General features: G+C 47.5%; 2 protein-coding genes and 1 long non-coding RNA gene across 4 annotated transcripts in view; 1 reads left to right on the plus strand and 2 right to left on the minus strand.

The window, feature by feature from the left end:
• Positions 1–1,233: 1,233 nt before the first annotated feature.
• Positions 1,234–7,811, minus strand: LOC125116020 (2'-5'-oligoadenylate synthase 1). Its single transcript, XM_047760896.1, has 5 exons — positions 7,535–7,811; positions 6,392–6,680; positions 5,169–5,353; positions 2,561–2,793; positions 1,234–1,473 (listed from the first exon to the last, which is right to left on the minus strand). The coding sequence occupies exons 1-5, from the start codon at positions 7,709–7,711 to the stop codon at positions 1,308–1,310; spliced, it is 1,050 nt and encodes a 349-aa protein (XP_047616852.1). The 5' UTR covers positions 7,712–7,811; the 3' UTR covers positions 1,234–1,307.
• Positions 7,812–7,963: 152 nt separating this feature from the next.
• On the plus strand, positions 7,964–21,304 carry LOC125116021 (uncharacterized). 2 transcript variants are annotated; one of them, XR_007132234.1, is made up of 3 exons: positions 7,964–8,149; positions 9,751–10,346; positions 19,706–21,304. It is a non-coding gene; the product is annotated as an uncharacterized LOC125116021 (long non-coding RNA). The 2 variants fall into 2 exon arrangements; XR_007132233.1 differs by having other exon boundaries at positions 7,964–8,096.
• RPH3A (rabphilin 3A) overlaps positions 17,392–27,183 on the minus strand; it is a 293,276-nt gene continuing 283,484 nt past the window's right edge. The window contains exons 17-21 of the mRNA XM_047760895.1: positions 26,098–26,154; positions 25,233–25,387; positions 21,941–22,022; positions 20,636–20,732; positions 17,392–19,764 (exon numbers count right to left, since the gene is read on the minus strand). Coding sequence (XP_047616851.1) covers positions 19,634–19,764; positions 20,636–20,732; positions 21,941–22,022; positions 25,233–25,387; positions 26,098–26,154 — 522 coding nt within the window. The 3' untranslated portion in view covers positions 17,392–19,633. The remainder of the gene's footprint in view (positions 19,765–20,635; positions 20,733–21,940; positions 22,023–25,232; positions 25,388–26,097; positions 26,155–27,183) is intronic.

Raw genomic sequence — 27,183 nt, forward strand, 5'->3', positions numbered from 1 at the left:
CGTGAGGGGCCGGCCCTCCAGGATCAGCAAGGTCCCAGATGGCAAAGCCTCAGAACGTACAAAAACAGAAAGGCATAAACACAGAAGCACCGGCCAAGGAGCAGGTATGAGGTTTGAGATGGGGTGGAGAGAGGGTGAGAGGGTGGCTTCTTCTAGGAGCTACCTCGCAGGCAGTGACATTGAGTGAGAAGAGGTAGTGAACGGAGCACGGCCAGGACGGCGCCTCAGATCTTCGGCACAGCCCGGATTTGCTGAACAGCCCACACCTACCTTGAAGGTGGCAGTGGAAGTGGTCGTGTTGGTTTGGGTAGCTCCAGGAAGCAGATGCTAGTGCTGGATTAAATGTGGGTCATTTGGATCGGGGGAAACACATGAGAGGAAGGGATCAGGGAGCAGGGAAAGGCTGGGAAAGCTGATATCTGGGATCTAGTCTGACTCTGGGTGAAGAAAAGATGAAAGGACCGTTGGCTTTGCCATCTGGGAAAGGTCCAGCAAGGCCAGGGGGCAGTCCTTTCGCCAATGTCACAGGTCAGAGGAGCCCGTCTCCCAGGAATGGGGCTGCAGGTAGGCAGGGTGGCTTCGGTGTAAAATGTATAGGGATCTGAGAGCGCAGCAGCTGAGGCGCTTGGTTGATTATGCTCCCTCTTAGCTGGGGCTCTGCTGCATTCCATCTCGTGGTCACCGAAGGGGAAACATAAAAATTTGATGTACGAAGATGCTGCAGTGACTTCAGAGCGTGAGCATGAGCTTCTGAGCATGAGCTTCAGAGCAAGAAGGACTAGGATTCAAGCTCAGACTCTCATCTCTTATTAACCAGGTGATGCTGAGTGCATGTCCCAATCTCAATTTATTATAATGAGAATAAGGAAAAAAAAACCCCATCTCACAAGAATGCTGTATGATTCAAAGGAGGAAGGCTAACATGGAAACGCCAAAGGCTGCTTTCCAGCCACTTAGGTGACCAGTGACTCAGGTGGTTAAGAACACGCTTGATCTTTTGTGCTTGATCTTGTGTACACACATGGGTTTTTATATAATGGACTTTTGTAAGTGAAATGTTGCTTTTGGTGCCAAGACTGTGTGACAGTCTCACAATGATAATTGGTAAGCCTACTATCTGACCCACCGATTCCTTCTAGGGCAGAACCTTCCAACAGAAATATACTGCAAACCACATGTATAACTTAAAATTTCTAGCAACCACATGAAAAGAGTAAAAAGACAGAGATGAAATTCAATTTGAGTTAATACACTATTTCTAGAATTGTTATTTCAACATGCAATCAATATCAGGTTACATGAAGGAATCAGATTTTCTCCAGCATGGTCCAGGCGCCAACCAGAGACCCATCCAGATTCTTGCAGCATGGGTACCCCAGCCAGACTCTAGCCTCTTCTGCCAGCCGCTGCCAGCTGTGTGTGTCTCCACCACCAACGTTGCCTGTAGGGTCAGCCGGGTCCAGAATCACAGGCCTGAAGAGCAACAGTTAGATAGAGAGAGATGAGTACTTGGGCTGTGTCTGGGTGTCTAGGGCTCCTGGCAGAGCAAAATCCCAACCTTGGGCAGACTGGGACTCAGGGCAGCAGGAGGGGCCCAGCAGGGCACCGCTCCTTGGTATGTGTCCTGGTGCCCTGCCCTGTGAAAGGGCAGTGAGCAGAAGGAAGAGCCTTGCATTTGGGCCTTGATAGACCTGGCTTTGAATTTCATTTCTCACCCTGATTGGTGAGACTTACAGTGAGATTCACCCTGAATCTCGAATCCTCAGTATCCTCACCTGTGAAATGAGGAGGTTTGCACATACTTCCCTCAAAGGACGTTGTATGAGGAGCTAGACAAGCAAGTGGAATGCTCAGCACAGTAACTGGAACATAATAAGGCGTCAATACATGTCAGTGGTTTTTTTTTTGTTTGTTTGTTTGTTTTCCCCAGGGCTGCACCTGAGGCATATGGAGGTTCCCAGGCTAGGGGTCGAATCAGAGCTGTAGCTGCTGGCCTACGCCACAGCCACGGCAATGCCAGATCCGAGCCACGTCTGCGACCTACACCACTGGCTCACAACAATTCCAGATCCTTAACCCACTGAGCATGGCCAGGGATCCAACCTGCGTCCTCATGGATGCTAGTCAGACTCGTTAAGCGCTGAGCGCCCACGGGACCTCCACATGTCAGTTTTGAAAAGCAACATTTTACACTCCTATTAGAGTGTGTTAGTCTTACAGCAAGCTCTTAGTTCCTGGGAACAATTATTATCATTGCTGTGGCTATTGTTCTTTCAGTCACATTTCAGCTCTTCCACCCATTTTATTGTTGAGGCTTGGGCAAGCGCTTATTTCTCCAAACGTCAGTCATCTTGTAGAGTGGGTAGCATAGTGCTTGCCTCACAGGCTTGGAGGTTATTATTATTTAAACCAGATGGTAGGAGTAAAGAGCCCAGAACAGGGACTGGAAGGCCATGATCAATAAATGTGGAACCGTCCCACCTGCTCCCTTTCCAAGCTGCCACAGCTGTAATCAGAGGTTCATCTATGGGGGGAGCCGAGCCATGCGGGGATATAGTACCTGGGTTTCTTGAGTTGCTGGAGCAGATATCGTCCGATGACAGGGTCTGTAAAGTCATAATATGCTTCCCAGAAGATGCAAAGCTTCTGATGCTTTAGGACTAATTCCAAAACAGTCTGAAATCCCTGAGCTGTGCTAAAATCTGTTTTCCTGCTTCCTTGTTCCCATGCATAGACTGTCAGGAGCTCCAGGGCATACTGTGGGGGCAGTTTATTTCCATGAGTCTCCTTACACTGAGAAAGGGAAACAAAATTAGAAAAATGGGTTTGTTCAGCTTTTGTGTGAAGAAGAGTTAATGCCTATTCTTCTCAAACTGTTCCAAAAAATTGGAAGAGACAATTTCAAACTCATTCTATGAAAACAGTACCCTGATACTAAAACCAGACAGAGATACGACAAAAAAAGAAAATTATAGGCCTGATGATCATAGAGGCAAAAATCCTCCGCAAAATATTAGCAAAGCGAATTCAGCAATGTCTTAAAAGGTCATCCACTGTGAAGAGCTGGTTACATGCCAGGGATGCAAGGATGGCTCAATAGCCACAAATCAAGCAATTGGATAAAAAGCATGTGATCATCTCCACAGATGTGGAAAAAATACTTGAGAAAACCCAACATCCATTAATTATACAAATTCTCAACAAAGTGGGTTTGGAGGGAAGGTAACACAGTATTGGCCATATATGATCCACCCACAGATAATATCCTACTCAATGGCGAAAGGCTGAAAGCTTGTCTTTTAAGGTCAGGAACAGGACAAACATGCCCACTCTCCCCATGTTTAGTAAACATAGTATTGGAGGTCTTGTTCCTTGACATGAAAAAGAAACAAAATGAATCCAAATTAAACAAGGAAGAAGTTAAACTGTCACTATCTGCAGATGTCATAATAATATATATTGAAATCCCTTGAAACTCCACCAAAAAACTTCTAGAACTAATTACAGGAATATTATAGGATACAAACAAAATACAAGGAAGTTGGTTGCATTTCTCTGTGTGAAAAGCAAGCTATCAGAAAGAGAAATTTTAAAATTGTCCCATTTACAAGTACATCAAAAAAGAATAAAAAACTAGGAGTAAGTTTAGCTGCAGAGGTAAAAGACCTGTACCCCGAAGCGTATGATACTTTGATGAAAGAAATTTAAGATGACAATAATAAATGGAGAGATACACCATGCTTGTGGATTTGAGGAATTAATATTGCTCAGTGTGCATACTACCCAAGCAATCTGCATGTGAGGGACCACAGTATGTGATGTACCATTGCTGTGCCATCTTCCTCTTTGCAAGTGAGAAAACAGGAAGCATAAGAGATTAAGTCACTTGCCCAAATTCAGACAGCTTGGAAGTGGACATAAAGGTGTGCATGTGTGTGTGTTTGTGGTCATAGCACTTATGCAATCAACAATTCTGTTTTTTTTTTGTCTTTTGTCTTTTTGCTATTTCTTGGGCCGCTCCTGCAGCATGTGGAGGTTCCCAGGCTAGGGGTCGAATCGGAGCTGTAGCCACCGGCCTACGCCAGAGCCACAGCAACGCGGGATCCGAGCCGCGTCTGCAACCTACACCGCAGCTCACGGCAACGCCGGATCCTTAACCCACTGAGCAAGGGCAGGGACCAAACCCGCAACCTCATGGTTCCTATTCGGATTCGTTAACCACTGCGCCACGACGGGAACTCCGCAATCAACAGTTCTTTACGGAGTATCTGTTATGTGCTAGGCACTGCTCTCATGTCTGGGGATACAGCAGTGAATAAAATACACAAATCTCTTTTCACGTGTACATTTCAGTGGGGAGTCAGACAATAAACTAATAAATAAGCACATGTAAAGGCCCTGAGGCTGGAGCAGAATTTCCTTTTTGGAAGATTAATGAGGAGGAGAGCATGGCCTTGGGGAGTGGTGGGGAGCAGGGACAGGCGTTCAGAGAGGTTAAGGGCAGATCCTGTGAGCCTCCTGAGAAGACTTGGATCAGGAAGTGAGTGACAGAGCGGGTGACAGTTGATGACAATGAAAGATATAGTTTAGATAAAGACCAAGTCGTTTGCAGACTGGTTGGATGGGTGTGTTTGTGTGTGTGTGTGGAAGAGAGAAGAACGAATGATGGTTTAGTCGGGAGTAACTGAAAGGATGGGGTTCTCTGTCATTTCCCAATGTGGGAAGATCAGGAGGAATGAGGGACCTGGGTTCACTGGCACCTGTCCTGGGCCCTACCCTTCTCCCCTCTCCCCCCACTCCCCCCCCGCCCCCACCTCCACAACCTCTGCTCCTCCATCTTCTTCCCCTCATCCTCTCCTTCCTTGCTCCCTGCCCTCTCCCCTCCGTCATGCTCCTTCCCTCCTCTCCATTTCTCTGTTCACTTCCTCCTACCTCCCACATCCTTCCTGGTCCCTCTTCTCCTTCCTCTCCTCCCGACACCTCTCTCCTCCCGTCACCTCTCTCCTCCCGTCACTTCTTTTCTCCGGCTTCCCACTGTCTCATCCTTGCTTTCTCCCCACATCCCTCCCTCCTCCTTGCCCCCACCCTGGGTCCTCACTGTCTTCCTTCTCTCCCTCCTCCTCCCCCTCCTCCTCCTCGGCTCTCTGTCTAGAAGGGACCCACCATACCTTTCGGTACCAGTGCTTGACAAGGCGGATGAGGCTCTTCAGCTTGGTTGGACGGTCCCTCAGGAAGTCTCGCTGCAGCTCCGTGAAGCAGGTGGAAAACTCGCCCTCTTTCCCTAGGGACTTGCACTCTTGGATAAGCTGGACGTAGATTTCCGGGTTGGGTTTGTAGCCCGGGGTCCACTGACCTGTTGGGAATGAAGCCATAATGTGCAGAGGCCGGCTTTTCTCTGAGGTTCCTTCAGTCACCCTGGGGGTGGGGTGGGGTGGGTGGGGGGAGACAAGCTCCCTGGCCCCAGGGTGCAGTGGAAAGGCCAGCAGGCCCCGAGCCAGGAGGCCTGAAGTCCATCCCTAGTGTCCCCTCTCCCATCGCCCCTGCTGTCACCCCACCCAAGCCATCATCACCTCTCTCCTGGACACAGCAGACCTGGCAGCAGCCTCCTCGCTGGGTCCTCCACAGCCCACTCTCCACCCAGGGCCCCCAGGGGCCTTTAAAACCTAATCATTCCACTCTTGCCTCCCATCTGGATCAGACCCTAAGTCCTCACAGTGGCCCAGGAGCTTTGGTGTGACCTGTCTCCCGCCGCCCCTCCCACCTCACCTCCCTGCCTTGATCCCTTTGCCGCTCACTCCCCTGGTTATGTCTCTTCCTCAGATATGCCAACCTCGGAGTTCCCATCATGGTGCGTGGAAACGAATCCGACTAGGAGCCATGCGGTTGCAGGGTCGATCCCTGGCCTCGCTCAGTGGGTTAAGGATCCAGTGTTGCTGTGGCTGTGGTGTAGGCCAGCAGCTGTAGCTGCCGTTCGACCCCTAGCCTGGGAACCTCCACATGCTGCAGGTGTGGCCCTAAAAAGACCAAAAACGACACACACACACACACACACAAGCCAACCTCATGCTTGTCCTAGGGCCTTTGGCCTTTTGCCGTTGCCTCTTCCTGGAACCCCCAGATCTTTCTGGCTTGGTTGCTTCTCCTCCCTCGGGCCTCAGGTTCAATGTCACCTCCCTTGGATCCAACCCCTGCCACAGCAGTGACCTGAGCTGCTTCAGTGACAATGCCAGACCTTAACCCTGGGTGCTACAGAGAACTCCAAGACACCCTGTCTTAATAGGACTCTCAGCGTGAGAGATTTCTGCTCAGAAACACGAAGAGAGACAGAGGGAGAGGAAGAGGCCCTGACATAGGACAAAGGCTGAGACGCCTTGCGGCTGGGAGCACTCACCCAGGGCATCAAAGGCGGGCAGGACATCAAACTCCACCTCCTGCTGGAGCTGAGGGGAGCTGAGCACGAAGCTGAGGGCACGGGGGTTCTCCCATCGTGGACTCTGGACCTCAAACATCACTTTAAACTTTTGTTCTCTTTGACAGGCTTCCAGCTGTCTCCGAATTTCCTGGATGAATTCTCCTCGGCGCCGAAGCTGATCCTCAAAACTTGTGAGCTTGGTGAGGAAGACGACGAGGTCAGCATCTGATCGGCCCCTGAGGGTCGTGCCTTTGCCCGAGGAGCCACCCTAAGGCAGGTGATGAGAAAGAGAACAGACATTGATTGTTGAGCAGAGCCTCCCTGAGCAAAATGCTGAGCACAGTCGCTAAGAGTCTGGAGTGCTTGCCCCTGTCCTGAAGGCCTTCCCAGTCTCAACTCCTCGAATGTGCACAAGGACCCTGGGACGCCGCTGCTCCCAATAGCTGCTCCCATATCCAGAGAAGGAAACAGACGCTGAGAGAGAGGATGTGTCAGCCCCCTCACACAGCTAGTAGGGGGCAGAGATGCGGTTCACAGGCAACCTGGTTGCCTTTTCCCAGGGCCTGTGTTCTGTCCTCCCTGTCTTTTTTGATCCCATATCACGAGTGGGTATGCACACTGACTGGCCCATGCAGGGTGGGTGACACGCCTTATTTCACTTGATCTGCGAGCCCTAGAAGGTACTGGGACTTATGGGTGAGGAAACTGGAACACAGAGAGGGTAAGTAAGTGAGTTGCCAAGATTTCACAGCCGGTAGGGGCTGTCTGCCTTCCCAGCTTACGCTCCTCACCAGCTCAGGGCTGTGCAGAAATGGTGATTCCCAGCCCGGTCACTGGTGAGCAGACCGAGGCAAGAGCTGGCTGCCCTAGTCCTGTCTCTGAAGTGGGCGTGACAGAGACGGGTCACAAAGTGCACCCGGGCATGTGGTAGACACTCCCAGATGGAGGCCCTCACCCCAGAAGCTGCTTCCTCCTCCAAGCTGTGCTTACATATTTGTCGTGGAGCAGGCAGAAGCCACGAGCCCCAGGCACCTCAAGGTCTTGCTGTCTGTCTGTCTGTGTCTGTGGCCAGAGAGACATTCATTTTGCCACCTTCTCCCGGCCAGGCAGTCCCAGGCTCACCTTCACAACTTTGGAGACGCGAACAGGGTGGGCGGTCCCCTGGAAGCACCTCTCCTTCAGGAAACTGCAGATGATGTTGATGGCTTCCTTGACCTGCGTTCGGAAACGCGTGTTTGGCAGGAGGTGGTCTTCGATGAACTTGTCTAGGTCCCTAGCAGGGGTATGCCTCAGCTCCATTACGACGCTGGGGCAGGAGAGTGGCGAGGGGAGTGGAGCCGTGAGCGGGCTCTCTGAACCTGTTGTCCCCTCTGTCTTCTGTTGCTTGTGTTTGGGCTTTTGTAGGTTTCCTTTCCTTGGAAGGGTGGAGCTCGTCCCTGTGTCTGGGCTGCTATTGGTTCCTTTCCTTGGAAGGGCGGAGCCCTGCCCTGAGTCTGGGCTGCTGTAAGTTTCATTTCCTTGGAAGGGAGGAGCTCTGCCCTGAGTCTTGGTCTGTGCAAATCAAACACTCCCTTTTTCCGGGACACTGTCCTGGCTCCCAGTTCTTTCCTCCACTATCTCAGACTTTGTGCTTTCATCAGGCAATCCAGTCATCTGGTCTTTCTTCAGACTCAACTCTGAAAAGGTACTTTGTAACCTCGGTTTGTACTTCCCTCAAGAGTAATCTGGAGTAACAAGGTATTTTTGGTTTCTCGGTTCTTTTTTTGTTGTCTTTTGAGGTCCATCCCCACCGGCGACATATGGAAGTTCCCAGGTTAGGGCTTGAATCGGACCTGTGGCTGCTGGTCTACACCATAGCCACAGCAATGCCAGATCTGAGCTGGGTCTGCGACCTACACCAGCGCTCAGGGCAACGCCAGATCCTTAACCCACTGAGCAAGGCCAGGGATGGAACCCATGTCCTCATGGATCCTAGTCAGGTTCATTACTGCTGAGCCACAAGAAAAACTCCTCCTTGTCCTTTTTCTTTGTTGCTGACAAAACTGTTTTATAATCTCCTATGGTCTTTGCAGCAGTGCATGTATATTGCAAACAGAAACAAAGTCAGAGCGATCAGGAAGCATAAAGACCACCCCTGGTCCTCAACCTCAAAGACTACAGCTGCAAGTACTTTGGTGTAGAGCTTTTCAGACATTTTTCTAGATTTACCAACATGTACACACAAACACTCAGAGATCTTTTTCTTTTTTAATGTCATGACTATACTTTTAACTTTTTTGATTAATAGACTATTTCTTTTCTCCTTTCTTCCTTCCTTCCTTTCTTTCTTTTTTCTGTCTTTGTAGGGCTGCATCTGCTGCATATGGAGGGTCCCAGGCTAGTGGTGGAATTGCAGCTGTAGCCGCCGGCCTACGCCACAGCCATGACAAGGCGGGAACCAAGCCCTGTCTGCCACCTACACCATAGCCACGGCAACAGCGGATCCTTAACCCACTGATTGAAGCCAGGGATAGAACCCGAAACCTCATGGTTCCTAGTTGGATTTGTTCACCATTGAGCCACCAACGGGAACTCCTCCTAGACTTTATATCTTAAAGCAGTTTTACAATTCCAAGTTGTCCCCAGGTGTGCAGCTTTGAACCCATATCCTCACAGAGACAACTTTGGGTCCTTAATCCACTGAGTCACAAGGGAATGCCTATCTATTCTTTTTTCATTGAAGTATAGTCGATTTACAACATTGTGTTGGTGTAGGTCTACAGCAAAGTGATTCAGTTCTACATATATATATATTTACAATATTATAAGATATTGAATATATTTCCCTGTGCTAGTTACTTATTTCATATGGAGTAGCATGCATCTGTTGCTGCCTCATGTTTAGAAAAATAAGATTCACAAACTTTGTCATGAGTAGAACCTGTGAGCCTGGCCGGTGTTCTGTAAGAATGTGTTGCCTCCAAATTGTGAACATTGTTGTTTAATGTCATGGTCATGGCTGATTATGACCCCAGCTATCTCGCTCCAAGAGGAATTCTAAGATCTCCTCCCCATGAAGAACGGAGGCTCTGTGTTAATAGACTTTAGAACTAAGGGAGATTGCTGTTCAGAAACATGAAGAGAGACAGAGGGAGAGGAAGAGGCCCTGACATAGGACAAAGGCTGAGACGCCTTGCGGCTGGGAGCACTCACCCAGGGCATCAAAGGCGGGCAGGACATCAAACTCCACCTCCTCCTGGAGCTGGGGGGAGCTGAGCACGAAGCTGAGGGCACGGGGGTTCTCCCGTCGTGGACTCTGGACCTCAAACGTCACTTTAAACTTTTGTTCTCTTTGACAGGCTTCCAGCTGTCTCCGAATTTCCTGGATGAATTCTCCTCGGCGCCGAAGCTGATCCTCAAAACTTGTGAGCTTGGTGAGGAAGACGACGAGGTCAGCATCTGATCGGCCCCTGAGGGTCGTGCCTTTGCCCGAGGAGCCACCCTAAGGCAGGTGATGAGAAAGAGAACAGACATTGATTGTTGAGCAGAGCCTCCCTGAGCAAAATGCTGAGCACAGTCGCTAAGAGTCTGGAGTGCTTGCCCCTGTCCTGAAGGCCTTCCCAGTCTCAACTCCTCGAATGTGCACAAGGACCCTGGGACGCCGCTGCTCCCAATAGCTGCTCCCATATCCAGAGAAGGAAACAGACGCTGAGAGAGAGGATGTGTCAGCCCCCTCACACAGCTAGTAGGGGGCAGAGATGCGGTTCACAGGCAACCTGGTTGCCTTTTCCCAGGGCCTGTGTTCTGTCCTCCCTGTCTTTTTTGATCCCATATCACGAGTGGGTATGCACACTGACTGGCCCATGCAGGGTGGGTGACACGCCTTATTTCACTTGATCTGCGAGCCCTAGAAGGTACTGGGACTTATGGGTGAGGAAACTGGGACACAGAGAGGGTAAGTAAGTGAGTTGCCAAGATTTCACAGCCCGGTAGGGGCTGTCTGCCTTCCCAGCTTACGCTCCTCACCAGCTCAGGGCTGTGCAGAAATGGTGATTCCCAGCCCGGTCACTGGTGAGCAGACCGAGGCAAGAGCTGGCTGCCCTAGTCCTGTCTCTGAAGTGGGCGTGACAGAGACGGGTCACAAAGTGCACCCGGGCATGTGGTAGACACTCCCAGATGGAGGCCCTCACCCCAGAAGCTGCTTCCTCCTCCAAGCTGTGCTTACATATTTGTCGTGGAGCAGGCAGAAGCCACGAGCCCCAGGCACCTCAAGGTCTTGCTGTCTGTCTGTCTGTGTCTGTGGCCAGAGAGACATTCATTTCGCCACCTTCTCCCGGCCAGGCAGTCCCAGGCTCACCTTCACAACTTTGGAGACGCGAACAGGGTGGGCGGTCCCCTGGAAGCACCTCTCCTTCAGGAAACCGCAGATGATGTCGATGGCTTCCTTGACCTGCGTTCGGAAACGCGTGTTTGGCAGGAGGTGGTCTTCGATGAACTTGTCCCGTTGATTGGCTTGGGTATTTCTGAGCTTCTTCTTGATGCTCAAGCAGGAATGGGAGAGATAGTGGTGGCCCGCAAAACCCGTTAGTTTCTATCTCTTCTGCGGCCTAGGTCTTGGCTGTTGTTATTTTCCCTTCCTTGAAAGGGAGGCGCTGTGTCCTGAGTCTGGGCTGTTACTGGTTCCCTTTCTTTACAAGGGGGGAGCCATACATACCCTTGTTCTTTGCCTTTCAGTAAATCCAAAACCCTTCTGAACCTGTGTCTCCCTGCTCTTTCCCCTACTTTTTCCCCTACTTTCTGAGACTTACTTTGCCTTTAACCAGCAGCCTAGAATATCAGGCCTTTCTTTGTTCTGAAAATGTTGCTTTTTGACCCAGGTTAGTACTTCACCCAAGGGAAATTGCAAGTAAAAACATTTTTAACAATTTCCATTGTCTTTTTTAGTTGCCTTCAAAATTGTTTTGCAGGCTCCTATGATCTTCCCTCATACTGCCCATGAGAAAAGTTCTAAAAATCAGGAGTGCAAAGATCATCCATGATCCTAAACCTCAAAGACTACAACTATAAACATGTTGATATAGATATTTTCTGGTATTTTTCTCTGGGTTAACACATCCACAAAAACTCTTACCATGTGTCCCTTTTTTCTTTCTTTTTTTTTTTTTGGTCTCTTTGCTATTTCTTTGGGCCGCTCCCGTGGCATATGGAGGTTCCCAAGCTAGGGGTCGAATCGGGGCTGTAGCCCCCGGCCTACGCCAGAGCCACAGCAACGCGGGATCCGAGCCATGTCTGCAACCTACACCACAGCTCATGGCAACGCCGGATCGTTAACCCACTGAGCAAGGGCAGGGACCGAACCCGAACCTCATGGTTCCTAGTCGGATTCGTTAACCACTGCGCCACGATGGGAACTCCTCTTTTTTCTTAAATGACACTGTCCTATACTTTCCCCCTTTTGGACTAATAGACTTTATTGCTAAAGAATTTGGGGGCTTATGGAAAAACTGAAGAAAAGTACAGAGTTCGCTTTTGTCCCCTCTCCTTCCACTCATAATTTCCCCTGTATTAAGTTTGGTGTGGTATATCTGTTGCAAAATGAATTGATATTGGTACGTTAATATTAACTTAAGTTCAAAGTTTATACTAGGGTTCACTGTGTTGAACATTTTATGAGTTTGCCAAGTCATCATGTCTTTCTCCATCAGTTATGAAATCATTGCAGAGTAGTCTCACCTCTTGTTCCACCAATTCATCTTTCTCTGATATTTCTTCTAATATGTACATTCAGTGCTAAAAATTCTCCTCTAGGCACTGTTTTCACTGCATCTCAATTTTTTTTTTTTCTTTTTTATGGCTGCACCTGTGGCATATGGAATTTCCTTGGCTAGGTGTAGAACTGGAGCTGCAGTTGAGGTTTAAGCCACAGCTACAGCAACACCATGTTTGAGCGGCATCTGTGGCCTATGCTGCAGCTTGCAGTAATGCCGGATCCTTAACCCACTGAGCAAGGGCAGGGATCAAACCTGCATCCTCATAGACACTATGTCTGGTTCTTAACCCACTGAGCCATGACAGAAGCTCCTGCATTTCAAAATTTTAATTGATTTTTTTTTCTTTTCCTTGAGTACAAAAGATTTTTCAACGTCTCTTGAGACTTCTGGACCCACTTGTTGGTTAGACGTGTGTTATTTAATCTAAGATTTTGGAATTTTCCAGATACCCTTCTTTCATTGATTTTTTGTTGAATTCCCGTTCTCGTAGAGAGCATACCTTGTATGCTATATCTTCTTTTGAATTTGTTAAGGTGTGTTCTATGGCCCCAAAGGTGGTCTGTCTGGAAGCTTGAGAAGAATGTGTATTCCGCTGTTGCTGGGTGAAGTGCTCTACACGTGCCAATTAGCTAACTTTCTGAATAACTCTTGTCTTAACCGGCTCATCAATTAATTGACACTCCCCACTCTTTCTATATAACATGTTAACTGAGGCCTAAGGCATTTGGAATCATGAAGGGGATGAACATCCATCTATGTGACACTCTCTATATATAGAGAACTGTGTGTATATCTAAGATTCTCTTTGCTCCCAAATGCCTTCTGGGCAATTGTACTTGCTAATGAAATACTTTCGACAAAATATATGCAAACAAATCCAACATGAATGTGAAAGAGATCTGTCCTTAGAAAACCAACCCTGAATTCTTTGGAAAGATGTAATAAAGGCGAGTTCCCTAAAACTTTGAATAGAATTAGGTATGAGTGACAATCATAAAAGCTTGAGGGCATAATTGGAAAAGTCCAGAATTAGGCCCTCATGCCTTTGCAGGTGGCTTTATGTTCTTGTTCCCTTTAAGGAAACAGGGACAGGAAATTATCGATGGCTCACTCTTGTGAGTTTTATGCAAGACAGATAAGGCAGGACCCTCAGGGAAAAGGTCCAAGTCCTTTTTGAACCACTGGAAATTGAAGGCACATTTGTGGGCCCGGGCGACCAGATTAGAGAATCATGACACTCTGACATCCTACCTACGGAGTTGAAGACCCACTGGAGGAAAGGACTTCCTCAAGGTCACATAGCAAGTTTGGGCCAGAGCCAAGCAAAAATCCCTGTTCTGGGCATGCACAGCAAACTTGTGTCTCCATGGTGCTTGGATTATTAATTATCCTTATTAGATCAATGCCTCTGGCAAATGTGATTGAGCTGAGGAGGGCCAGTCCATGGGCTTCAGAGCACCGAGTGTCTAATCCACTAGGCTGAATGCCCAGCTTATGCTGCTTTCACCAGAAACCACAAGCCTGACCTTCCCCTCACCTTTGTCAGCCCTGAGGGAAGACCAGGCTTGGCAACTAGGTCCCACCTCTTTGAGGTCTTTATTGTTATCCCCATTTTCCGGATGAGGAAACTCAGGTTAATGTTCTACATCTAGGAAGAGACAGACTCTGGATGTTGCACAGAATGGATTAAAAAGCTGGTGTGCTTTTCCGGTCAGGTACTCTCTTCCACACCACATTGCCTCTTATTTTTTTTTTTATTTTCCCACTGTACAACAAGGGGGTCAGGTTATCCTTACATGTATACATTACAATTACATTTTTCCCCCAGCCTTTCTTCTGTTGCAACATGAGTATCTAGACAAAGTTCTCAATGCTATTCAGCAGGATCTCCTTGTAAATCTATTCTAAGTTGTGTCTGATAAGCCCAAGCTCCCGATCCCTCCCACTCCCTCCCCCTCCCATCAGGCAGCCACAAGTCTCTTCTCCAAGTCCATGATTTTCTTTTCTAAGGAGATGTTCCTTTGTGCTGGATATTAGATTCCAGTTATGAGTGATATCATATGGTATTTGTCTTTGTCTTTCTGGCTCATTTCACTCAGTATGAGATTCTCTATTTCCATCCATGTTGCTGCAAATGGCATTATGTCATTCTTTTTTATGGCTGAGTAGTATTCCATTGTGTATATATACCACTTCTTCCAAATCCAATCATCTGTCGATGGACATTTGGGTTGTTTCCATGTCCTGGCTATTGTGAATAGTGCTGCAATGAACATGCGGGTGCACGTGTCTCTTTTAAGGAGAGTTTTGTCCGGATAGATGCCCAAGAGTGGGATTGCGGGGTCATGTGGAAGTTCTATGTATAGATTTCTAAGGTATCTCCAAACTGTTCTCCATAGTGGCTGTACCAGTTTACATTCCCACCAACAGTGTAGGAGGGTTCCCTTGTCTCCACAGCCCCTCCAGCACTTGTTATTTGTGGATTTATGAATGATGGCCATTCTGACTGGTGTGAGGTGATATCTCATGGTAGTTTTGATTTGCATTTCTCTTATAACCAGCGATGTTGAGCATTTTTTCATGTGTTTGTTGGCCATCTGTGTCTCTTCCTTGGAGAACAGTCTATTCAGGTCTTTTGCCCATTTTTCCATTGATTGATTGGCTTTTTTGCTGCTGGGTTGTATAAGTTTTTTATATATTCTAGATTAAGCCCTTGTCGGTTACATCATTTGAAACTATTTTCTCCCATTCTGTAAGTTGTCTTTTTGTTTTCTTTTGGGTTTCCTTTGCTGTGCAAAAGCTTTTCAGTTTGATGAGGTCCCATGGGTTTATTTTTGCTCTAATTTCTATTGCTTTGGGAGACTGACCTGAGAAAATATTCATGATGTGGATGTCAGAGAGTGTTTTGCCTATGTTTTCTTCTAGGAGTTTGATGGTGTCCTGTCGTATATTTAAGTCTTTCAGCCATTTGGACTTTATTTTGGTGCATGGTGTGAGGGTTTGTTCTAGTTTCATTGCTTTGCATGCAGCTGTCCAGGTTTCCCAGCAATGCTTGCTGAATAGACTTTCTTTTTCCCATTTGATGTTCTTGCCTCCCTTGTCAAAGATGAATTGACCATAGGTGTCAGGGTTTATTTCTGGATTCTCTATTCTGTTCCATTGGTCTGTCTGTCTGTTTTGATACCAGTACCACACTGTTTTGATGACTGTGGCTTTGTAGTATTTCTTGAAGTCTGGGAGAGTTATGCCTCCTGCTTGGTTTTTGTTTCTCAGGATTGCTTTGGTGATTCTGGGTCTTTTGTTGTTCCATATAAATGTTTGGATTGTTTGTTCTAGTTCTGTGAAAAATGTCATGGGTAATTTGATAGGGATTGCATTGAATCTGTAGATTGCTTTGGGTAGGATGGCCATTTTTACAATATTGATTTTCCCAATCCAGGAACATGGAATATCTTTCCATTTCTTTACATCTTCTTTGATTTCTTTGATTAAAGTTTTATAGTTCTCGGCATATGGGTCCTTTACCTCCTTGGTCAGGTGTATTCCGAGGTATTTGATTTTGTGAGGTGCAATTTTAAAAGGTATCGTATTTTTGTATTCCTTTTCTAATATTTCATTGCTGGTATACAGAAACACATTGCCTCTTACAACAATTTTGGTTTGGTTTAAATGGGGATAAAATGACAATTAGCCCAGTCAGGGGTACTGTTATTTATGAAAACTTTCCTCATGTATAGTCATCCTAGCCTGTTAAGCATGTCCCCATGCCTTGGGAAGGAGAACAACCATTTTAGAGGTGGAAATTAGACTCCGTTTCAGCTACTGGTGCTAGTTGCTGTGTGTAGAGTGCTATGTTCAGAAGGAAGCAGATGCTTCAAGTGGGTTCCATGGGAAAGATGCTATATTGATTAGTGATCTGCTGTGAGCGCAGGAAAAGAGTGACAATTAATGTCTCTAGCCCTTCCTGAGAATCCTGCATAACCCTAAATGCATAACCCTCTCTCCACCTGGTGGCAGCTGGTTGAATTGCAGAAAAAAAATGGGTGGACTTTTAGGGCAGTGGTTTGCAAAGTCAGGATGTGGGTGGGAAGCCCAGGAAAGCTATCAACCAGGAAATATTTTTGCATATACCTCTGGTTCCCAGGCAGGATATAGCAGAATCTGAAGGGAGAGCATGGGTTGTTTGAAAAAAAATCTTCCCAGGGGATTCTAAAATGCCAACTTTTGCCCTCAATATTGAGAAGCACTCTTTTTGGGGTGAGAAAAGGAAACCGTCTCAAACTTGACATGGAAAAGAAGTTTCCATTGGATGGAACTTTCAGCTCCTTCTGAGAAGGGACCAACCTTCCTGATGAATTGTGTAAGCACTTCTGGCCAGAAATCTCACTTATAGTGAGCTTTAAGAATCCTTCTGGGGAGTTCCATCATGGCTCAGTGGTTAACAAACCCGACTAGTATCCATGAGGACTCAGGTTCGATCCCTGGCCCCACTCAGTGGGTTAAGGATCTGGCATTGCCGTGAGCTGTGGTGTAGGTCGCAGATGTGGCTCAGATCCTGAGTTGCTGTAGCTGTGGTGTAGGCTGGCAGCTCCAGCTCTGATTTGACCCCTAGCCTGGGAACCTCCATGTGCCACGAGTGCAGCCGACAAAAAAAAAAAAAAAAAAAAAAAAAAAAAAAAAAAAAAAAAAAAGAAAAAGAAAAAAAGAAAGAAAAGAAAAGAAAGAAAGAAACAAACAAACAAAAAACACCAAAAAACCCCAGAATCCTTCTGGAAAGACAGTTACCTGCTAAGCTTACTTTCAGAACTGTTGAGAATCTAAGTGAGGGATCATCTGTGAAAAGGCTCACTGCAGGATGGAAAGCACTAGAATGCAAAGGAGGCATCTAGAGATCTGCCTTCTTATAACTAGCGTATTAACAGCGTTGCCCAAGGGGTCTAGTGACCCTGCTCCTTTCCTGGCTTTGCTGCCATGAGGTGTTGGATGTGCCGTTCTCTTTCCTGGGCTTTGGGTTATCTGTCAGATAAGTGAGCTGACTGAACTAAGTTCTGGTTCAACTTTATGGTCTCTTTGAATCTTGACACTATCTGATTCCACAACCACTAGGGACTTTTTCCTCAAGGCTGGGGTAGGAAGGAGAAGAGGAGGCTGCCGCCTTCTTATTGGTTGGACACCAGCAAAAAGCATTCTACCAGGAGTATAGGAAGTCAGCCAAGGTGGCTTGAGCCCACCTGCCCAAGATAAAATCCATCAGTTAGCAAACTTCACAGGGGCAGGGACCACATCTGCCTTGTTTACTGCTGTCTCTCCAGAGGCTGGAACCTAGTAGATGTTCATTAAGTGCTGAGTATCCAAGTATAACTGATTCGCTTTGCCGTACACCTGAAACTAACACAACATTGTTAAGTCAACCATACACCAATAAAAAACATTGAATATCCAAGTAACGTTAATATATCTTGGTAGGGAGAAAGAACTTCCAGAAACCAGAAAGGAAAAACCCAGGCTACCAGTTTTCCCGGATGTTCCTACTTTATTTTTGGCTACATCATCACAGAGAAAGGCGATGGGTGGATCTGCATGCACCAGAGGGCGTGTGTGCGCACTAGGCAGGGAGGTGGTTACGTTTGTCTGGGAGAGAGCGTGCGCCCGGACGAGGGGCACTGAGAGCGAGCTGCATGCTGATTCCAGTGCCAATACCAGTGTTAGGCCTGGGTGACTCAGGCAGCCTGCTTTCTCCTAAGGGCAAACTGTGAAAAGGAATCGGGCTACAAGTGGTGCCGAGGGGGCCCTGGGAAGGGAGAGGGTTGGGAGGGAAGATGGCAGCCAGGAAGCGGTTGGTCATCTTGGGGAAGGCGAAGTACTGGGTGTCTAGAAAATGGTTATTCAAGGCAAGAATTCAAGGACTTCTGATGACTTGTCAAGGGAGCTACTGGTGGAGGGCACTGAAACAGAAGGTTAAAAGCTGTGTGTTTGGAGAAAGTGAGAGGTTTAGTGTCCATCTGATGACTTCTATATATAATGTTGGGGTGTTGGACAGAGGGGGGTGATTTTCACAGGGGAAGACTTACTGGAAATTAGGAGAAAAATCAAGTCTTTCTCACAGGGCACTGAAGATTACCTGACCTTGAACCTTATAATGTTTATCCTCATTGCTTTTTCCTTCTTTAAATTTTTTTTTTTAAAGGAAGAAAGACTGAACAATTAACGATGCCTTGGTGTTGGGATCTGTCACTCTCTAAAGTTTTAGATCCTTCATGGTGTCTTATTCTCCTGACACAATGAAGAGGGTGCAAGAGATAGAGACAGAGACAGGCCAGAGGCGATTCTGAGCGATGGACCAGTGGAGAGGGTCATTTGTTCATTAACTAAGAATGGAGGAAGGAGAAATGCTGGGGGCTATGGAGAGGCCCCCTGGGACCTAGAGCTCTGGTTTAAACACCTTCTGCACCCACTTGGGGAGGCCAGGGGCTGAGAAGGCCCCTCTGCAGGGCATCTACACAGCTCGTGGGATGCCTCCATACACCTGGGGCAGCCCCAGCAGCCAGCCCAAGGCCTGAGGACACCTGGCTCTGCCAAGGGAAGAAGTGGGTGGTTATAGAAGCACAGCCCTGCACAGAAGGTCAGGGTCTTGCCAGTTTCTCAGCGTTTGCTGGTCAGGCTGGTGAGAGGAGGCAAGGAAGTCAGGCTGCGTTAAGATACACTTATTTGCTTTTGCTATTTTACCCCCTTGGAGAGGGAAAAAGGAGAGGGGGGACAGGTGAGAGTAGAGAAGAGGGGAGAGATGAGGAAGGGGAGTTGAATGTGGCTAGGGATGGGGGAAGGGAAGGAGGAGAAGGGGGGGTCAAGAATGGGAGCTATTTCCTGCCAGGAAGCAAATAGGGGACATCTTGAAAGAGGGGGGCTATACCCAGTCCCCTCAGGTATTCTGCATGGTCATGTCCTGATGTGTCTGGGGCTGGAAGGGTGAGTTCCTAGTCAGTGGAGAGTTTGAACACGGGGATCTATTTTCATGGCAAATGTGGAAGAGGTGGTGGGAGCCCAGGTGCTCTATTTCTGCCCCAATGCTCGTTCTTACAGCCTTGTTTGGCCCTGCTGACAGCTGAGGGTATAGGCAGATGCAACATAGGAGACACAAGTTGCGTGTGTATACAAGGCCAGGAGGGTCTAAAAACAGTCCCAAATGATGAAGAACCTCTGTAAATTACGCAGGCTGAGAGGTTATAAATCAACCACCTCCTCGTGAAAGTCTCCCCACTCCCGTCCCTACGGCTCCATTCTGGAGGGATCAGAGAGGGGCTGCACACAGAGGGGAGCCTTTGATGGTAATGTCTGAGGTGTGGGGGAGACCTCAGAGGCTGGCTCTGGGAGGGGTGGGGTGGAAGGTGTAGAAAGGAGAGATTGGAGTGCACTGGGAACTGAGGGTGACAGGGCGCAGGCTGGGGCATGGAGCTGGGACCTGGGCACCATCCTAATCACTTGACACGTGATTCTCATTCTGCAGCTGGTGCCAGCGCTCAATCTTCTTGTCCTTGTTTTTCAGACACTCGTACCAGTGTTTTAAGCGCTCTCCCTTGGCTGAGATCCCCAGCTGACAGCCTCCTGTTGGATGAGATAAGAAGACAGGGGGAGGTGGTTAGAGTGGAGGGATGCATGGGACTCTCATTATGGACCCAAATGTTTAGCTGGGGAGAGACTGCCGCCAAGCAGTGATGCCGCCTCCCACCACCTGGGATCCATTCTCTCTGGAGGTGGTTGTTATGATGTTCTTATCATTACAGGCCTTCTCTGCCTACAGACTACCTTCCTCAAGAAGCTGCAATGGCTCCCGACTGTGGCATCAAGTCATAACTTCATTGTCTATTTTATGAGACCCTCAAGTTACCATCCTACTCACTGAAATGCTTTCTTACTACCTCTAAATACTCATCATCTATTTCCAAAGAGTCAGTTTCTACTTCAATAAAACTATTAAAGTATGAAAAAAACAAAGTGAAAAGACTAACAAACAAAAAACCCCCAAAGAGTCAGTTTCATCCCGCTGCTCCATCCTGCCCCCACACATTTGCTCATGCTGTATCTGTCGCCTAGAATTTCCTCCTTGCTCCACCTGTAATGACTGTTCTTCCTCATTGTTTGAAGGTAGACTGGAAACATTCATCCTGGACTTGCAAATAGATTAAGGACACTTCTTCTGCACCCTATTTTTTGCAGAGGCCACACACTCCACTCTTCTGGGACTCAATAATTCCACTGGAGGTGATGTGTTCAGCGAATAACCAATTATGACTCAATCTTCCCAGCTTTGTAACCCAAACTGGACCCAAATGAAGACCACAGGTCCTGACTTTGCATTTGGACAATGTAATTGCCAAAGTAAAGCAGTGCCTTCAACCTTCTGCATCCCTGAGTAAGACCCTCCTCTCCCGGGGGGATACAGGATGGGGTTTTCCTGGGAGCTGGGAGGACTTACCGATATAATCATTGGACTTGCCAATGTCATAGTCCCAGACTGAGATGTCCAGTGACTTCTTTGCCAGATCACTATGTTTGATGTCATAGAAAAACTCCTGGATGCAGCAGAGGAAGATATGTGAGTGAGAGGGTTCTCTGAGCCTTCAGCATTGGGAGCTAAGAGGCTGAGTCCTAAGAGTTCATGGACCAAGGGGAGGCCCTTGTATTTGGCATATCTGGAGCCAAGGGGGCCTCTACCCCAGACCTGACAGTCCCCTTTCAACAAACACTCTGTATAACAAAGCCCCCAAACCCTGTAATTCTCTTTTCAGTGACTCTGCTTGAAATTGGGAAGTCTGGTGGGGTTTTTCTAAGACGGCTGTTTCTGGTTAAATTTCCTTGAAGGTAGATAGCCATGAACTCAATCCTTCCATTCTCAGCTCCTGAAGTGGTTTCCTTGGCTCTCCATCATTCAGAAATGAAAGTTACTTGAGGGGACTGATACTGATGTGAGGCTTAGGTGCTTATGTTTTCAGATAACCTGATTTTGTCTATAACTCTTCTACCTAATCATAAAATTCATTCATATTCACCTTTAAAACAAACGAGGAGGTGGAAAGACAAAAATCCCCAAACCAGGGGTTCCATCATGGCACAGCGGAAACGAATCTGGCTAGGAACCATGAGATTGCGGGTTTGATCCCTGGCCTTGGGGACCCTTAATCTGATGGGTGAAGGATCCGGCATTGCTGTGAGCTGTGGTGTAGGTCACAGACATGGCTTGAATCCTGCGTTGCTGTGGTTGTGGGATAGGCCGGCAACCTTAGCTCCGATTAGACCCCTAGCCTGGGAACCTCTATATGCCGCAGGTGCGGCTCTAAAATAGCAATAAATAAATAAATATAAACAGCTGTGTGGCTGGACCATAACCTAGTGCCAAACAGTTGAGTATTTAGGTGTCTGACAAGTAACAGTGAGAATACAGATGAAGGAGCACATCTGGTGGGTGTCCAGATAGTGGCTTTAGCAGGACTTGATGCATTGAGTGTCCTTGGGAACTGAGGGAGAGGGCAGTGCCAATGGGGCAGATGGTAAAGGGGACAGTTTCCCCTATTTATTTCCCCAAATATCAGTATTATGTACTATTAGAATTGGTAGAGACATTGGAGATGATTTAATTCATTCTCTTTCCAAATGCAGCATCTTGGCTATGACAATCCAAATCTAAAGGTGTTTGTCTTAGGCTTGATTCCCCCTGGTGATGAGGAACTTTTTCTTCTCACTTCTTCTTCTTATATTTTTAGATAATTTAAACTGATCTTACCTCATTAAATTCGGGATTCAAGGTTTTCTTCTTAATTTGAGTCTTGTGTTTGGCCTTCTTTCCCATGTCTGGTTTCAGCCAGCTGAGAAGAAATATGAGAAGCTATTTTGGATGAAACCTAATGAATAAGAACAGCCTCTCGATGACCCTAAAGGTCTTTTGAGTGTCAGGAGGATAATTAATGAACAGATCAGAAAGTGAATCAACATTAATAATGAGCAATGTGCATTAGAGCATCTACCTGGTGCCAGGACGTACCTAAATTCCTTATGCATATTTAATCCTCAACAAACCCTAAATGGTACAAACACCTATTTACATATAAGGACATTGTGGTCCTGAGAAGTTGAGACATGTGCCTCTGGTTACACAGCCTGGAACTCAACCCAGCTCTTGCCTCAGCAGTCTGTGCTCTTAGCCATGACTTTCTCCCAATGGATCATTGAGAACCTGGATGATGGTGCCTGAGGCTTCACTACTGATTATTTCTTAAGCTGTCTCCAGGTCCTGGGGAGATGATGAGGGTATGGACAGAAAGGAGAAGACGGCAAATCTGATTATGATCAGTCCCCTGTTCAAAACTACTCAATGGCTCCCCTTTGACCTCAGGGTAAAGTTCAAAATCCTGGATGTGGTCTTAAGGCTCTGTGTGGTTGCTTCCCTGCTCCTGCTCAGCTTGATCTTGTGCCATGTGCTTCATCCCACCCCCCATTCATGCTCCCTTTCACCACAGGGCCTTCGCATATACTATTTCCTCTGTCTAGAAGGCTCTTCCCCAGTATAGACACAATGCATGATGCATAGTAGGTGCTCAATCAATATTTTCTGGGTAAATAAACAAAGTGGGCTAAAAACTCTTAGGAGTTTGGACCTTTGGATTTTAATGCAAACTCTCACTGGTTGTGCAACTCTGAGCACAAGTATAATTGGCCATGCTTCAGTGTCCCAATCTGTAAAGAAGGCAAATTTTCTCTCACTCACAGAACTGCTTTTGAAGATAATCTAAAAGAAGAGACACAGAAGGGCAACTGAAAGGTACCAAATGCTGTGTAAAAATAAAGGGCATATCTGACTTTAAAAATCCTTATTGGATCTTAAACGATAAATGATCTTCTGTTTTCTTTCTCACAGTGGCCACCAGGGCAGCTGTTTCATTGGTGACCAAAGCAAAATCCACTTCTTCTGGAAGGTTGGTTAGATGGGAGAAGGGGTGGTGGGGAGAATTATTTAAGAAAGGCAATTTGCATGTGGCTAGAATTCAATGAAGTGCAGAACAGTAGCCCATGAGCTAATGTTCTCTATTGGAGCATATGAGAAAATTATACCAAATTACTCCTAGAAATCAGACTCCCCCTGACATGTGTGTTCTTCAGCTAACTAAATCCTCATTCAAAGAAAATATGGAGCACAGTCCACCCTGGCCTGATTTTTAGCCATGACCTTGAGGGAAGCATTGCTTTCTATTATCAGAGGGTGGGATGGGGGGAGGGAGGAAGCATCTCCCAGGCTGAAGAGATCATTAATAAACTCTTCAGCATGAGTAAGACAGTGATGATAATTACTTATAACCACAATGGCAGGTATTTATTGAGCACTTACTATATGCCAGACTCCAAGAAAAACCACCTCTCAGATCTCCAAGGGGGAGATTGACTAATAAGCTGCTGGGCTCTGAATTCACCACTATGTTTTCATGGGGCCATGTGCCCCACAGGCTGCTCTCAGCAAGTAGCAACAATAGGCCTCCCAATTTCTGGGAGATGCAGGGCTCCATTAATGAGAGATATTGCACCCAAGATTCCCCATCACTATGGTTGAAACTTCTGCAGAACTGCATTGCAGACTAAGGCTCTTCCTGCCCAACCGTCCTCCCTCCACTCCTCACCCTCCTCCATGGGGATCAGATCCAAACCAGGCCTGTTGTCTCTATGGTCCTCCTCCAGCTCTGTCTCAAATTTCTATCCAAGGCACTTTCCCCAACAAATCTCTTAAACATCTCATCCAGTCTTAGTGCCTACTTCTTGGAGGACAGGACTTAATGACCAATTTACACTTCCAATTTTATAGATGAGGACAGTGAGGCCTAGAGATGTTAAAGCAAGAGCCCAAGGTCATACAGCTAGAGAATAATGAAGACTATTGGCTCTGGGATTCAAACCCAGGCAGTCTGGATCCAGAGCTCAGGCTCTCAACTACAACCATGTAAACACATGTTTTACTGCCATAGGCAAGGCAGAATTCTATTGAGAGTAGCTAAATATTTCTGTACCAGGAGCAATTTTAGTCCTTTTTATATTTTATCTAATTTGAGCCTTAGGGCCATTCTTGGAAATAAGTGGAATTGTTTTATTTTACCAGTGAAGAATCTGAGGGCCAAAGAGGTCAAATGGCTTCCTTATATTTACACACTAGCAGCTGGCAAAAATGGGCACTGCATCCCACGTCTGGTTCAACAGCAGTCAGAAGGATGTGCCTGGAGGATCTCCAACTATGTGGAGCATAACTAACCAAGGCTCCAGGTGCCGTGCTTGGAAAGCTTTGCCATGTTTGCACCAAGGCATGCTCCCAGCTGACCTCTGAACATGGCAGGGGTACTTAGGGAAGACCTGTTGCTAGGAGACATGGGCCTCATCTGATCATGCTTCTTGCTGAACTTGCATCTGGGATGCCTCCACCCATCCCTCCCTCTCTCTCCCCTCACTTAGGGCCAGACTTGAATAGCTGTCTAATAGCTGTCCCATTTCTCCTGACTCTCCCTCCACTTTCCCTCACATAGGCATTTCTCCTAACAATATCCTGTCTGTTTAATCCCCTCTTGGCATCTTCTCAGGGACCCAGATAGCAACGTCTCTCTTAGTCCTCATGATTGAGACGACGAGAATAACCCCCAAATCTAAGGTTTTTCCTTTGAACATTTCTAGACTGAATCCAGAAGCCAGGTTGCTGCTTTGGTGGTGGAGCTCTAGGCTACTGGAGGAATGTGTTGCTGATTCCCAGGAGCTACCAATGGGATTACTGCAACCATGTTGACCACTCCTCATCCCTAGGAAAAGACAGAGCCACAAAACTTCTCATATGGGTGGGGGACACACCAATCTGACAGTCTGAGACTCCAGACTCACACACCCTAGCCAGTGTATGAGCATCCCTCTCACTGTGTGACCTTGGGTGGGTCTGCTGCCCTCTCTGGGCCTTGATGTACAATGATCTTAGGGAAGCTCTCTGGTTCTCCCTTTGCAAGGATCCATGACCCCTTCTGGGGCCCATTTACAGTCCCAAGGCATTGACTCACAGCTTGACGAATGGATCTGAGTAGCCATTGGCGTCCATGGCTGCCAGGTGCACGCAGCGTATGATGCCCACAATGAGGCCTCCCTGCTGTGTGCTGTACATGAGGGACACCAGGATCTTGCCGCGTTCCTCTATGTCACCAATACGCTCCACCTGCTGCAGTAGAAGAGGGTGTGTGGGCCTAGGAGGGGAGGGGCCTGGGCAACATGGATGGTGATCATTAAGAGAGAGCCTGTGGAAAGTAGGAGGAGCTGGGCCAGCGCTAGTGCAGTCAACACCACGGACAGCAGTTGCCCCAGCCTCCAGGGAGGAGCAAATGATGAAAGACAAGGGGCCCAGTCCTAGGCACATGGGGGCCAGTGGCTTTACTCTGACTGAGATTCCGACTGAGCCTGACTCTGATCATAGGCTGAGCTTGACCTTGATCTCAGTCTGACTCGGAGCTCAGACTCCCCACATCCAACCAGTCTTCTCAAAAGTGTATTTCCCGGGGCCCAGGGCATGGATGTGAAGCCCAGGTACAGCTTCTGCCAGACACACAGCTCAAATAGTCTTCCTTACATCTCATGGAGGGAGCGTGGCATTGTTTTAGTGCACAGAAGTGTCAGCAGAGCTTCTGCCAACAAGGCCAAGAAACTTGAGGATGTCTCCCAGGGATGAGAGGGTGGGGCTTCCCCCACCTTGGGGGCTCCAGATGTGAAGAGCATCGACCTGGTCTCATGTTCTAATGCCTTGGCCAAAGGCAAGTCTCACGGTGAACCAATAGGCAGGTGGTTTGGGAAGAAAGCGTGGGAAAGAGGCTGGGAGGTAGAGAAAAGGGAGATGCCAGACCCTGATCATGGTTTGAATACCCACTCTGTGCTTACCTCCTCCTCATACAGAGCCATGCCTCGGGCTGACCCAGTGGTTCCTGCACGCTTCATCTAGAGGGAGGAAACAGAAAGGAAAGATAACATTGTCTATGGGGGCTCATCTCCCTACATAAGAAAGATCAGAAACCCCTAACCCCTCCATTAGTATCTAGAGCCTTGAGGACAGATTCTCCAAGCTTCTGTGGCCCTCCAGCATTCGCCCTTTGAGCTAAAACACATATAATGCTAACCATTAGAGATGATGTTAATGGTCTCTAATTAACATCAGACCATAGGTTGATGTTAAGACATAGGTTGTGCTACTACATAGGTTAAGACATAGGTTGTGCTACTATCCCCATTTCACAGAGTGATTTAACCACTTGCCCAAGGTCACACAATCCATAAGTGGCAGAGAACCCCATATATAAGACAGTCAAGATTGTGTCTGCTCTGGTTGAAGTGGCACAGGTCTGGCCCAACAGGTGCTTCTTCCCCCATGGTTCCTTAAGGCCTTTTTTGCCTTAAGGATTCTAAGGCTCTGGGGAATACAATGTAAAAAGCACTGGTTCAATCCAAACCCTCCACTTTAGAAATGAGGAAACCTGAGGTCCAGAGAAGAGCGGTTATGAGGTCCCTCTCCTTGATAGACATATGAGGGGGAGTTGGTGGTGGGAGGGTTAAGAGCAAAGAGCAAAGGAGACGATCAGCAGAGTTCAGGGGCTGTTGCAGGCTGCTGCCTGTCTTGCCACCTGCATGCTGCCGGGGTGGCCTGCATCCATGACTGCAAGACCCAGGGGCAGCACATCACCGACCCAGGAGCTGATGACCCAGACAGAGACCTGGCTTCTGTCCTGACCACCTGGACTCATTGAGTGATGGAAAGAAGAGGAAGCCTAAAGAGCCAACTGTTACCAGACAAAGACCCAGATGAAAGGCTTCACGCCTAGGCAGGTCTTAAATGAGATACTGGGAGCTTGGCATTCAGTATAAATTCCTCCTTGTAATTTTCCTTGTTGTCTCATTCCTTTGCCTGTGCTATAAAATACAGTGTGGCACACAAATAGTCCATCCTTAGGCTGGCCATCTGGTGGGAGGATG

The sequence above is a fragment of the Phacochoerus africanus genome, chromosome 15 (assembly GCF_016906955.1).
Source record: "Phacochoerus africanus isolate WHEZ1 chromosome 15, ROS_Pafr_v1, whole genome shotgun sequence".
Classification (NCBI taxonomy): Eukaryota; Metazoa; Chordata; class Mammalia; order Artiodactyla; family Suidae; genus Phacochoerus; species Phacochoerus africanus.